The following is a 13,792-nucleotide window of genomic DNA, read 5'->3' as shown; positions in this document are numbered from 1 at the left end:
ATCAGTTAGAAGTTGGTGAGTCCAACACTTGAGGAGAAGGGGTTTCTGGGAAATCTCCAAGTTTTCCAAGGAGTGGGGTGAAAATTTTTCATTTCTGCAAACCTTTTGAACCTTGGTATCAAGCCAAGAGTTACATGACACAGGGAGTCTGATTAAATATACTCTTGTATTGTTCAAGTCTTAACTGCATGGCTGTAATGAATGAAATAAATATACTTTTTTTGTCTTTGAGACATAGTTCTCTTGTTTTGTATTCCCAGTTTAGTTATTTGTTGGAAGTTTAACTTTGGTAGTTATATCAATTTTTTGTCAAAGGTCCAGAGAAAGGGGGCTGTAAGCAAGATACTTTGTGTATTAGTAAGTAGGATTTGTTAATGTTTAACAAAATTCTTTCACTTCAAACTATTGTGTACTTGGGTTCCAGGAGAAGAGTTGGGCTATACACCTTATCCAGTTGAAAGCACAGCCTATACCTACGTAAAAATCGTTGCAACTCCATTAATACCAATAATGGTTCAAGGTTCAGCCTCAGAGATGGTTCGTGGACTTGGACAAATTATAAGACTTCAACCAGGTGTGCTCACCATTGACCCTGATATCAACGAAAATGTGATAAAGGTAAACTTTGTGTTTATTCAGATTTTATTAATGGAGTGTTATATTGATTATGTTTTCTTGGTATATAAGTAACTATGATAAGATAATTTCTACTAGTGTTTTTAGTTCATTTCAAGGTTAATTCTGTCATCATTTAGACTTTAAGGTTAATTATGCCATCTTGTATACTTCAAGGTTAAATTTTGACATCATTTATATATCAAGGTTAATTCTACTATCTTCTGTATTCCAGGTTAATTTTGCCATCATTTATGTTTCAAGGGTAATTCTGCCATCGTGTATATTTCAAGATTAATTTTACCATCATTTATATTTCAAGGTTAATTCTGCCATAATGTATATTTCAAGGCTAATTCTGTTATCATTTATATTTCAAAGTTAATTCTGCCATCATTTATTATATGAAGGTTAATTCTGCTATCATTTATATTTCAAGGTTAACCCTGCTATAACTTATATTTCAAGGTTAACCCTGCTATCATTTATATTTTAAGGTTAATTCTGCAGTCATATATTTATATGATACAGGCTATTTTCCCAATATTAATACACAGCAATAAACGTTGATACATTGTAGAACTTCAGTATCACCTGGTTCTGTCGAAGATTAGGAGAGACTTATCCTAAGGATGTAAGTGGAAACCTAGATGAATCCATGTCATCAGACCCAATTGTAGACCATTCTACTCTGACTGCTGCTGATGACATAGGAGGATGTTTTGGAAAAGGAGCAGGTGCAGTTGACACTTAGTATTATATGTGTTATGTTCAGGTTCTGTCACTTAGTATTATATGTGTTATGTTCAGGTTCTTTCATTTAGTATTATATGTGTTATGTTCAGGTTCTGTCACTTAGTATTATATGTGTTATGTTCAGGTTCTTTCATTTAGTATTATATGTGTTATGTTCAGGTTCTGTCACTTAGTATTATGTGTGTTATGTTCAGGTTCTTTCATTTAGTATTATATGTGTTATGTTCAGGTTCTGTCACTTAGTATCATATGTGTTATGTTCATGTTGTTTGAATGTCATGTAATTTGTAGAGAGTTTTTTTCTTTTTTATTTTGTATACTTTTGAATTTAAATGTATATTCCAATTTAATAACATCATGAAAACTTAAGATACAAGTGTTCTTGTTCTAATTATTTCAATGACTATTTTGTTAAGGAACTTTGGTAAAAATTTAAGACCCCCAATCATGAAAAATGAACCACCTAGGAGTTGCACCAAATATTGAAATATTATATCCCAGAAGACATTAGTTGATAGAAATAAACTACTTGATTTCAGAATCTTTTTTTTCAGATTTGAAATCCACGAAGTATAAAAACATTACAGCTGAATATAGTAGTAATGGTTTTAGAGGTTTCAGTGTTCTATCGTCTCCAGAATCAGTATCACACACATTGATTTCTTCTAATCTAATTCAGTTTTGACCTCTCAGGTCACATGTCTTTTTCTTTACTCTTCTTTCTCCACTTTTAACATATTTTTTTTCTTCTAATTTATATGATTTGCTTTATTGAAGCATGAATCTGAAGGTAAACAGCATCTACAAACACCACAAACTCCTGTTTCTGTTGCTTTCAAAACAGGTTAGATATATCACTCATGAGTAGATTTGATCAATCAGAAGGAGAACTGTTTTTAATTGTATTAATTGATTATGGTTTTCTAGCTTAGTGTCTACAATTCACTTTTTGGTTCTGATATTTGGGTATTTTTTTTACAACCAGGGGTCTTAATAAAAGATTATTAATATATAAATATATCAGCTAAGTATAAAGTTAACTGGAAGAGATTTCCTCCAATAATTAGATTGATAATTAAAACCTACAAACCAAACAAACTGTTGTTAATATAATTTTCTAAATTTCTAGTTAAGATATTCAAATTTTGCAAACTGTTGTAACATGTTTTGTGGATTTATAGTTAAGATATTCAAATTTCACAAACTGTTGTTAATCTACTTTTGTAGATTTGTAGTTAAGATGTTCAAATTTCACAAACTGTTGTAAATCTACTAAAGTATATTTGTAGTTAAGATATTCAAATTACACAAACTGTTGTTAACATACTTTTGTGGAGTTATGATTAAGATATTCAAATTTCACAAACTGTTGTTAATCTACTTTTGTAGATTTGTAGTTAAGATATTCAAATTTCATAAACTGTTATTAACATAGTTTTGTAGATTTGTAGTTAAGTTATTCAAATTTCAGAAACTGTTGTTAATCTACTAAAGTAGCATTATTCTACAAATTTAACTATGATTAACTGAAAGTAAGAGACAATAAACCAATTAATGAATTAACAATTAAAGCAAATATTTCAACATAATTGATTTTACTTAATTTGATACAAGGTTTCTGCACATTTGGAACACTAAATGTGTTACTATAAACTTTGTAGTTGTGGTTTCTGATTTTATACCAGATTTGGGTCATGAAACATGTTACTGTAAACCCTCATTAGAGTGATTTGTAATGCTTATAATGAAACATGTTACTGTAAACCCTCATTAGAGTGATTTGTAATGCTTATAATGAAACATGTTACTGTAAACCCTCATTACAGTGATTTGTAATGCTTATAATGAAACATGTTACTGTAAACCATCATTAGAGTGATTTGTAATGCTTATAATGAAACATGTTACTGTAAACCCTCATTACAGTGATTTGTAATGCTTATAATGAAACATGTTACTGTAAACCCTCATTAGAGTGATTTGTAATGCTTATAATGAAACATGTTACTGTAAACCCTCATTAGAGTTATTTATAATGCTTATAATGAAACATGTTACTGTAAACCTTCATTAGAGTGATTTGTAATGCTTATAAAAAGGGAGAAAGGGAACGGATATATTAATTCAGTTGATATTAATTGTGAGAAGGATAAAAACAGTCTCAATATAGATTATATTCTAAGGCTGCTTCAAGATAACACTTAATCTATAAACCAATTATTTGGAAGTAAAATGTGTTATAATTTGACAGGGAAAGTTAATTTGGGTGCAGGAGATATTGCTCTCAACACTTCCATGCTGTGGGGTCCTAATATCACATACGAGTTCCTTGCCATCATCGAAACTTCATCTAAGTACTCTAATGTTTCAATTCAGGTTGAAGTAATTGAAGGCCTACCCCCGATGGCTTCGTTAAGGTATTCAAAACTTATGTAAATACTTAATTTGATTTTTAACCTAAGAATCTTGATAATCTTTAATTTAGATTTAAAATAGAAAGTTTAGAATAGGTCACATTGTCTTTGTTTGGTAACCAGTAGTATAGAGTTACTGGAGAAGGAACTTGTGAGTCTCATATTTGTGCTGTAATCAGTAATAGAGAGACATTGAGCAGGTTTTATTTATAATCTACATGAAGTCTGATAAGTGACATACAGCAGGTTTTATTTATAATCTACATGAAGTCTGATAAGTGACATACAGCAGGGTTATTTTATAATCTACATGAAGTCTTATAAGTAACACACAGCAGGGTTACTTTATAATCTACATGAAGTCTGATAAGTGACATACAGCAGGGTTACTTTATAATCTACATGAAGTCTGATAAGTAACATACAGCAGGGTTACTTTATAATCTACATGAAGTCTGATAAGTGACATGCAGCAGGGTTACTTTATAATCTACATGAAGTCTGATAAGTGACATACAGCAGTGTTACTTTATAATCTACATGAAGTCTGATAAGTAACACACAGCAGGGTTACTTTATAATCTACATGAAGTCTGATAAGTGACATACAGCAGTGTTACTTGATAATCTACATGAAGTCTGACAAGTTACATACAGCAGGGTTACTTTATAATCTACATGAAGTCTGATAAGTGACATACAGCAGGGTTACTTTATAATCTACATGAAGTCTGATAAGTGACATACAGCAGTGTTACTTTATAATCTACATGTAGTCTGATAAGTGACATACAGCAGGGTTACTTTATAATCTACATGAAGTCTGATAAGTGACATACAGCAGTGTTACTTTATGATCTAATGCCCAGTAAGTGACTCATTTTCTAAAGACACATAATACTTAATTTAAACACACACACAGGGTTCATCCTTGCTAGTAAACTTAACATTTTCTGACCTGACTTTTTTGTATCAATTAGAGAGATTGTTGGTCTTTTTGTAGAAAGATGTGCACCTATTTTACATATAAAAGAAAATAAGATTCCAGTAAAGTTTTTGCCTCCATCTAAGAAATGGCATAATTGTCCTTTGTGATGATAAAGAAATATTCAGTACAACTGGTATTGAATAATGAACAAGTAAATGACACACACCATGTTCATTATTCAAAACATGTTTACACCTGTACTTTCTAATGGTACAAAATATCCTGAATTTTGTATAAAACTACCCAAAAAGCCTTTATTCCAACCAAATCTTTTATCTGACAGTGTAAAAATTGCATTTCAATCATGTTAAGTTGACTCTTCGTTTATACAAATGTATCATCGATTGATATTGTTCGTACTGTTTTGTGGTAACACTTTTTATCATTACTTTGATTTATGTAAATTTTTATAAAACTTTTGTTTTTGAATCAGTGAAATATTTTTGTTTCGGTTTGCTCTTTAGGTGCGAACAAAAAGACATGTGTTTTCCATACTCACAAGGTATGCTGTTTAACCCAAGTACATGGATTGTTCTGCAGGCTGATTGCTATGAAGATTGTGGTGATAATCTCAATGATATAAGATATGAATGGTTAGCATTTACAGAGAATTTGGTTAACAACACACTAACTGACATCACCTCAGAAACGAAGAACCACACTATCAGTAAGTTTATCCTTCTCTGTTAAAGTCATGCACAGAGTAATCTGTTAATTTTACAGTATTGGATGTGATGGCACCAGTCTTGCTACCACACTTTTGTAATGATGAACATACTGTAGCCTGTTTTGTTTCTTAGAACACTGAGAGTAAAGAACTGAAAAATTAGTGTTTGAAATCACTCATTTTTCTTTGCTTGTGCAGAAGAAATCATGATGGATGGATGGATTTTATTGGGATTGATGGCAAGTTTTGTAACCATGAGAACCTATTATGATATCTGTTGTAATGGTTTATTTTGTTGAACTGTTTGGTTAGAGGAAAAATGTAATGTGGCCAACCCCCTTAATAGCAGTATTTTTATTTAAGTTTTGTGTGTGTCCTATATGCTATTAAACATTTTGCTATTAAAATAGCATTAAATATACTATTAAACTCTGGAAACAACAAAGTTGTGGACCTACAAAGCTGTTAGGACCCAATCAAGTTTAGTTTCTTCTGGTTTCAGTATAAATACTTGTTTCTTTCGTTTATATATCAGACTTCCAAAACATACTTACCTCCCTTCATTCTACACTTATTATTTGACTGCTAGGGTTTCTTCTCCTTTGCCCAACTAAGCATTGGTTTGATTTTTTTTTATTGCTTGCTCCAGCTTTTATTGCACATTTAACTGTTCTTTGCAACACCTGTTTTGTGGCAATTTCTTCCTACATCAGTGCACCCTCTATTTTGGTACTGTATGTAAGCATCTTGTGAAGATAATATTTTCACTTTTTATCAACAAAATACTCACTAATGGATTTCTCGGCAGAACTATTGGAGGTACTTTGACTGTTCTTTATGTTACTAATTTCATTTTCATGTAAAAATGTTTATTTGGCAAACTAATTTATGGCATACATTCCTGGATTAAAATATCCAGTACAAATGCAAATCAAGTCTCTCCTATTCTATATCTGATATCTAGCATCACTCAGGAATTGTGGAAAGAGTTGCTCTAGGTTGAAACTGACTGTGGCCTTATCTATAGTGAGACATAGATATAAATTTGGTCTGGTGGTGATTCCCTAGGGGACTCTGAGGCTGCACTTGTATCTGGAGAAAATTCAGATTTGTTATTTTCAAGTGTCTTACTTTACTCTGATGACAAATTGTGCCCATTATTAACATCCACCTTGGTTTGATTACCAGAAGTTGGAACCATTATTAACATCCACCTTGGTTTGATTACCAGAAGTTGGAACCATTGTTAACATCCACCTTGGTTTGATTGCCAGCTTTTGTACCTTGGCTGGTATATTGATGGGATTTGTTGGATTGAGATGAGTTGTTGGAGGGCATTTGTCTACCTGCTACTACCAATTGTGAATTGTGTGAAGGTCTTTTTCTCCAGTCCTTGATATTTGGAGACATTCCAGAGTCTTTGGATTCAAGGTTTGATGTCACTCATCTGTATTCAGATGTGTTCTGTTGTCACTGGGTGTTTTGTACTTTCCTTGGTATTAGATCTGCCTATTTGAAACTTCAACTCCTTAGTCCAGTGGTAACCAGAATAGATCCATATTCATGAGACTCCTCCACTCAATCAGTGTGGTGACTACTGTATACCTCTGGGGTCTGTGGAGGTTTGGCTCTGCAAATTTCATTTGTACTTCATGTCCTTGCATCAGTATTAGTCATTCAATTCATATCACCACCACTATTGTACACTCAGTCTGTAGTGCTTCCTGCCTGCAACAGATTCTCCAAATTTGGCTATCAGAGATTTGTTGTTGAAGGGGATCAGTGGAGAGAGTTGTTCCAATTCTTTTGTATTTTATTCCTATCTGTTTGTTATGCCTAACAAGATGGAGTATTGATATCTAGTTATCAATATTTCTTGTCTAAATCAATTGCTAAGTCCTCTGAAGTTCTTAGTAAAGTAATTTCTCACTGTGTGTTGGTATTTGTTACCAGAACTGTGGATAACTATGTTTGATGTTGCCAATGTCTATCTGCATGTTCCCATTACAGTCGTCCCTCACTATCTGCAATTTGTGCACAAGAGTCTAGTTCTATAGGTCATAGTCCTGACTTTTCGACTATCATTGGCTGCATATGTTCTGTCAAATTGTACAAACCTTTACTCATCACTTTCATTTCCTGGATGCCTGGTTACTGGTGGCACCACCTCTTTCACTGGTGCAACATCACACACAGATGCTACTTTCCAGAGCAATCAATTCAGGATTTCTTATCAGAACAAAGACATCTGTTCTCACTCTAACACAATATATTGTCTTTTTGGGTGTTTTTTCCAACATGTATTTCTGAATGGGCACAGTTGACTCCAGGTAAGTATGTTTTGGAAATAGATTTGTTGATCTAAGGAAATGTTAACTTTTATACGAACACAAATATCCCAAGTTGATGTTAATTAAAGTTTTGGTAAAAATTACTGAGTGCTTTTGTAAGTTTTGTAATAATTTCTCTTTTCTGGTTTTCAGATGATCATAAACGTTTTGCCATCAATCAAACACTATATGAGGCTTTTCCCACAGTACAAGTGTTTAGGTTCAGTGTAAAAATTTATGTTCCTGGAAAACCAGCTGGAAGTACTTCTATCACATTAATAAGAAACAAACCCCCAATCACTGGTGACTGTGTGTTGGTACCAGAAGAGGGTAGAGCACTAGTGGATGACTTCACTCTGAACTGTACCAACTGGATCGACCCAGAAGGAGAAGAAATAAGTGACTATGCAGTATACTGTAAGAAAATGTGAATTTAACAAACAGTGAAATAATAAATCTTTGTCTTCATAAAAGGTTAATTAGTAAATTCATCAGGTTTTATCTTTAGCTAGGATTACTAAGTCAGAGAAATTAAAGCATTACATATTGGCTTTGTCCAGGGTTAAATAGTGAGTAGTAGTTATTGTCTTGTTGAAATGTTAAATAATGACCAAGCCACAAAAAATTCTACTGTGTTTAAAACTGAAAGTTATTATACACAAAGAAAAAGCTTTGTTATAATTTTCATGGTAATGTTCTGGTAAAGATAAAGATTGAGATCAACTCTTACTAAAGTTTCCCATTAATAAAATATGGTTGAGCTCATGTTAAAATAGTTCATCCATTAATATTTAAGCTCTATTTTTGTTTTTATTTCTTTTTCAAGTGTACAGAGATGGAAAATATGGATCTTTAGTCTCCTTTGGTAAAAACACACTGGTACCCCTTGTACTGCCCTTCGGTTCGATTGAAATACGAGTTGAAGTTAGTGATGTGCTAGGTGCCGTAACCCGACTTAGTGTTATCAACATTACTGTAAGCCTTTCGAGAAATTTGTTTAGGATAAGTTGTTATTTAAAAACTTCACACTCAGATATTTGTAGTGGAGATTTAACCTTAAATTTTAGCACAATAACTTTTCAAAAGTACCACTGAACCCCAAAGAACTAACATTACCATAACTTTTTACAAAGAATTAATATTGTCTATACTTTCTGAGTGGAAATCAGGGATGAAGATTATTAATAAATTAATAGCAGTATGCTTTCTTAGTTTACTTGAAGTTCCAACAGATAATCAGAATAAACTCTGTTAATCACTTAAAACCAGTACTTGAACTTAGCCAGAGAAAACTCTGTTAATCACTTGAAACCAGTACTTGAACTTAACAGAGAAAACTTTGTTAATCAGTCAAAACCAGTACTTGAACTTAGCCAGAGAAAACTCTGTTAATCAATTGAAACTAGTACTTGAACTTAACAGAGAAAACTTTGTTAATCAGTCGAAACCAGTACTTGAACTTAGCCAGAGAAAACTCTGTTAATCACTTGAAACCAGTACTTGAACTTAACAGAGAAAACTCTGTTAATCACTTGAAACCAGTACTTGAACTTAACCAGAAAAAAAGCTCTGTTAGTCAGTTGAATCAAGTGCTTGAACTTACCAAACAAAACACTTTTGATATATAAGTTGAATCCAGTGCTTGAATTCATTAAACACAACTAATCCATGTGTACATTTTCAAGAAGGTTTCATGCAATGATCTAGCAATAAAAACAAACATCTAATCACTGTAGCAGTGGCATTAAGTCCATCAGGAATTACTTATGAACATGATTAAACAGAACTTTAAAATAATTATTGGATGTGTATTGTGCATAATTATAGAAAAATGTTTGATATATTCAAATATTAACTATGAAATATATCTGTGTGTGTGTGTATTTGTTGGTTTTGTTGCACATGGTAACTTTGAAGTATGTGCATTTGTTATTCATGTTGTGCTTAGAAACTGTGAAATACATTTTTATGTTCTGCTTGTTAACTACAAAGTACATGTATTTGTTGGTTCTGCTTGTTAACTATTAAATACATGTATTTCTTGGTTCTGCTTGTTAACTATAAAGTACACATATTTGTCTGTTCTGCTTCTTAACTATTAAATACATGCATTTCTTGGTTCTTTTTTGTTAATTTGTTTGTTGTGCCTGCTATTAAATAATTTGTTTGTTATGCTTCTTAACTATTAAATTCGTGTATTTGTTGGTTCTGCTTGTTAATATTATATTTCTTGGTTCTGCTTGTTAACTTTGTTGTGCTTAACTGTTAACTATTAAATACATGTATTTGTTTGTTATGCTTCTTAACTATTAAATACATATATTTGTTGGTTCTTTATGTTAAGTATTAAATACATATATTTGTTGGTTCTTTATTTTAAGTATTAAATACATATATTTGTTGATTCTGTTTGTTAACTATTAAATATATGTATTTATTTGTTGTGCCTGTTAACTATTAAATACATGTATTTGTTTGTTATGCTTCTTAACTATTAAATTCGTGTATTTGTTGGTTCTGTTTGTTAACTATTAAATATATGTATTTGTTGGTTCTGCTTGTTAACTATTAAATATGTGTATTTGTTGGTTTTGTTTAAATATTAAATACATGTATTTGTTGGTTCTTTATGTTAAGTATTAAATACATATATTTGTTGATTCTCTTTGTTAACTATTAAATATATGTATTTGTTTGTTGTGCCTGTTAACTATTAAATACATGTATTTGTTTGTTATGCTTCTTAACTATTAAATTCGTGTATTTGTTGGTTCTGTTTGTTAACTATTAAATATATGTATTTGTTGGTTCTGCTTGTTAACTATTAAATATATGTATTTGTTGGTTTTGTTTAAATATTAAATACATGTATTTGTTTGTTGTGCTTGTTAACTATTAAATACATATATTTGTTGGTTCTTTATGTTAAGTATTAAATACATGTATTTATTGGTTTTGTTTGTTAACTATTAAATACATGCATTTGTTGGTTCTGTTTGTTAACTATTAAATACATGCATTTGTTGGTTCTGTTTGTTAACTATTAAATACATGTATTTGTTTGTTCTGTTTGTTAACTATTAAATGCATGTATTTGTTTGTTCTGCTTGTTAACTATTGAATACATGTATTTGTTTGTTGTGCCTGTTAACTATTAAATACATGTATTTGTTGGTTCTTTATATTAAGTATTAAATACATATACTTGTTGGTTCTGTATTTGTTTTATCTTTAGACTGAGTTGCCTACTCAAGAAGAATATGAAGCTTGGAATGAAACTTTCCCCTTTGACCTGTCCCTGAATGCAGGGATGACATTAGTGTCTGGACAGATTAAATCTTCAGAGGCATCAGTATTATCAGCATTCACTAAAAAGACAATTAATGACACACTTGGATATCCTTCATTAGCTGGTAAATACACAAAAAAGATTGCTTTTCATTCTTGGCCAAGAAGGCTGTTATCTCATTATCATTGTTGTTGTACAAAGTGATAAGTTTATAGAAACAGAACAAGATGTTAGAGGATATTCCACTGGACACTTGGTATGGATAGACGTCATACCTAACATGTGACTTCAACTCCTTTATCCTCAAAAATAAAATTAACATTATGGCAATGCTTATCTCATATCTCAATAGTTTATTACATCGTTGGTTTGATAGAAAGTTATTCACGAGAGGATTCAAAGTAAAAGTTATTTCTGCAGTATTACTATCAGAACTATTTCTAGCATGAATTTTGTATGATGTTGATTAGTGCTAGGCCATTATTTTCATTCACTTGTCCATGGCTAGGCCACTTTTTTGACGATAGAGATTATTGTGGGCCATATGAACACATTTTTAACAAAACTGGGTAAGGTTGCCATGTTTCATACTTTTTTCAAGTTTGCAATGGAGTGGCAGGAGATAGAGGCTTAGGGTTTTTGCCCAAAATAGCAGGAGCATTTTAATTTCAGTAAATACACCATAAAAAATGAAGTTCACACAAACATCAGGAGTAAATTACCTATAGTTTTTTTGGATTCTTCGATAAGTCTTCAAGACTTCCTTGGATACATTTGGTTAATAATGTACTGTTTAGTGTTTGAAAATATATTTCTACTGTTTATATTTCTAATCTAGATTTACATATTGACTACTAGAATTCTGTAGCTTTGAAAATTAAGAATAGTTATTGAACTACAGAAATCTTTGACTGCTCAGTTACAAATAATTCTTATTGTGTTTTTTATGGGTTACTTTAATTTCAAAGTACAAAAGTTAAACCTTTTGATAATCAAATAATATTAAGACATGAAAATTTTCAGTGGATGATTAAATGGTGGAATTTTTTTAACTAAGCAGTTGAAACATTAGAAGATATTGTTGATCATATGTGGCCTAAAGATGGACGACTCATACGGGCTGAAACATTTCAGTTTTAGTTGCCTTGAAAGAATATCAAATAATCTTGTTTTATTACTTCGTTTGTAAACTTGTTTTCTAGATTATCCTGAAGAACATTTTATTTTGTAAACTGTATTTATTCCACTATATTAGGCTTACACTAAACTTTTCTAATGGTTTTTACTAAAGGTTCTGGCCTACAACTGCCATGCTCTGGTGGTTAGTGTGCTCAACTTGCAATCTACAGGTTGCAAGTTTGAATCTTGTCACAGAATATGCTCACCCTTTCAGGTATAGGAGCTTTATTATATGAAAGTAAATCTCCCTATCCTTTGATGAAAGTGTAATCTAAGTGTTGTAAATGGTTAATGTTGACTAGCTGCCTTCCTTCTATCATTGCTAACTTATGGATGAATAATGCAGTTAACCTCCAGGTAAATCTGCTTGATATTCAAACAGCAAACATGTTTAAAGAACAAAAGAAAGATTTATGGTGTATCATAACCTGATAAAGGTTACCAGTTCTAGATTTGTGGTATACCTGAACCTCATAAAGGTTATTTGTCATATTTGTGGTGTACCTGAACCTGATAAAGATTACCAGTCCTAGATTTGTGGTGTACCTTAAACTGATAATGTTACTAGTCATATTTATAGTATATCTGAATCTGATAAAGATTACCAGTCCTAGATTTGTGGTGTACCTGAACTTGATAAAGGTTACTAATCATGTTTGTGGTGTATCTGAACCTGATAAAGGTTATCAGCCCTATTTATTAAGAATTGGTTTTGTTAGAAAAAATAATAAGCTTTTTATACATATTTCAATTAATACCTGTCTTGTTCCATCAAACCAGTTACACTGTATTATTATAGATAATACCAGTCTTGTTTCATCAAAACAGTTACACTGTATTATTATAGATAATACCTGTCTTGTTCCTTCAAACCAGTTACACTGTATTATTATAGATAATACCTGTCATGTTCCATCAAACCAGTTACACTGTATTATTATAGATAATACCCGTCTTGTACCTTCAAACCAGTTACACTGTATTATTATAGATAATACCTGTCTTGTTCCATCAAACCAGTTACACTTTATTATTATAGATAATACGTCTTGTTCCATCAAACCAGTTACACTGTATTATTATAGATAATACCTGTCTTGTTCCTTCAAACCAGTTACACTGTATTATTATAGATAATACCTGTCTTGTTCATTCAAACCAGTTACACTGTATTATTATAGATAATACCTGTCTTGTTCCTTCAAACCAGTTACACTGTATTATTATAGATAATACCTGTCTTGTTCCACCAAACTAGTTACACTGTATTATTATAGATAATACCTGTCTTGTTCCTTCAAACCAGTTAGTATTATTATAGATAATACCTGTCTTGTTCCATCAAACCAGTTACACTGTATTATTATAGATAATACCTGTCTTGTTCCTTCAAACCAGTTACACTGTATTATTATAGATAATACCTGTCTTGTTCCTTCAAACCAGTTACACTGTATTATTATAGATAATACCTGTCTTGTTCCTTCAAACCAGTTACACTGTATTATTATAGATAATACCTGTCTTGTTCCTTCAAACCAGTTACACTGTATT

At 31.4% G+C, this 13,792-nt stretch overlaps 1 protein-coding gene across 2 annotated transcripts in view; it reads left to right on the top strand.

Moving 5' to 3' along the window:
• Positions 1 to 13,792, top strand: part of LOC143257332 (polycystin-1-like) — an 86,751-nt gene that overhangs the window by 37,828 nt on the left and 35,131 nt on the right. For both annotated transcript variants that reach the window (XM_076515838.1, XM_076515837.1), the window contains exons 17-23: positions 425 to 618; positions 1,196 to 1,352; positions 3,623 to 3,788; positions 5,238 to 5,440; positions 7,924 to 8,187; positions 8,597 to 8,745; positions 11,006 to 11,183. In XM_076515838.1, the coding sequence (XP_076371953.1) occupies positions 425 to 618; positions 1,196 to 1,352; positions 3,623 to 3,788; positions 5,238 to 5,440; positions 7,924 to 8,187; positions 8,597 to 8,745; positions 11,006 to 11,183 (1,311 nt within the window). The remainder of the gene's footprint in view (positions 1 to 424; positions 619 to 1,195; positions 1,353 to 3,622; positions 3,789 to 5,237; positions 5,441 to 7,923; positions 8,188 to 8,596; positions 8,746 to 11,005; positions 11,184 to 13,792) is intronic.

Source organism: Tachypleus tridentatus, chromosome 7 (genome assembly GCF_004210375.1).
Source record: "Tachypleus tridentatus isolate NWPU-2018 chromosome 7, ASM421037v1, whole genome shotgun sequence".
Classification (NCBI taxonomy): Eukaryota; Metazoa; Arthropoda; class Merostomata; order Xiphosura; family Limulidae; genus Tachypleus; species Tachypleus tridentatus.
The sequence above is the reverse complement of the archived record's forward strand: the minus strand, read 5'-3'. Positions and strand labels throughout refer to the sequence as shown.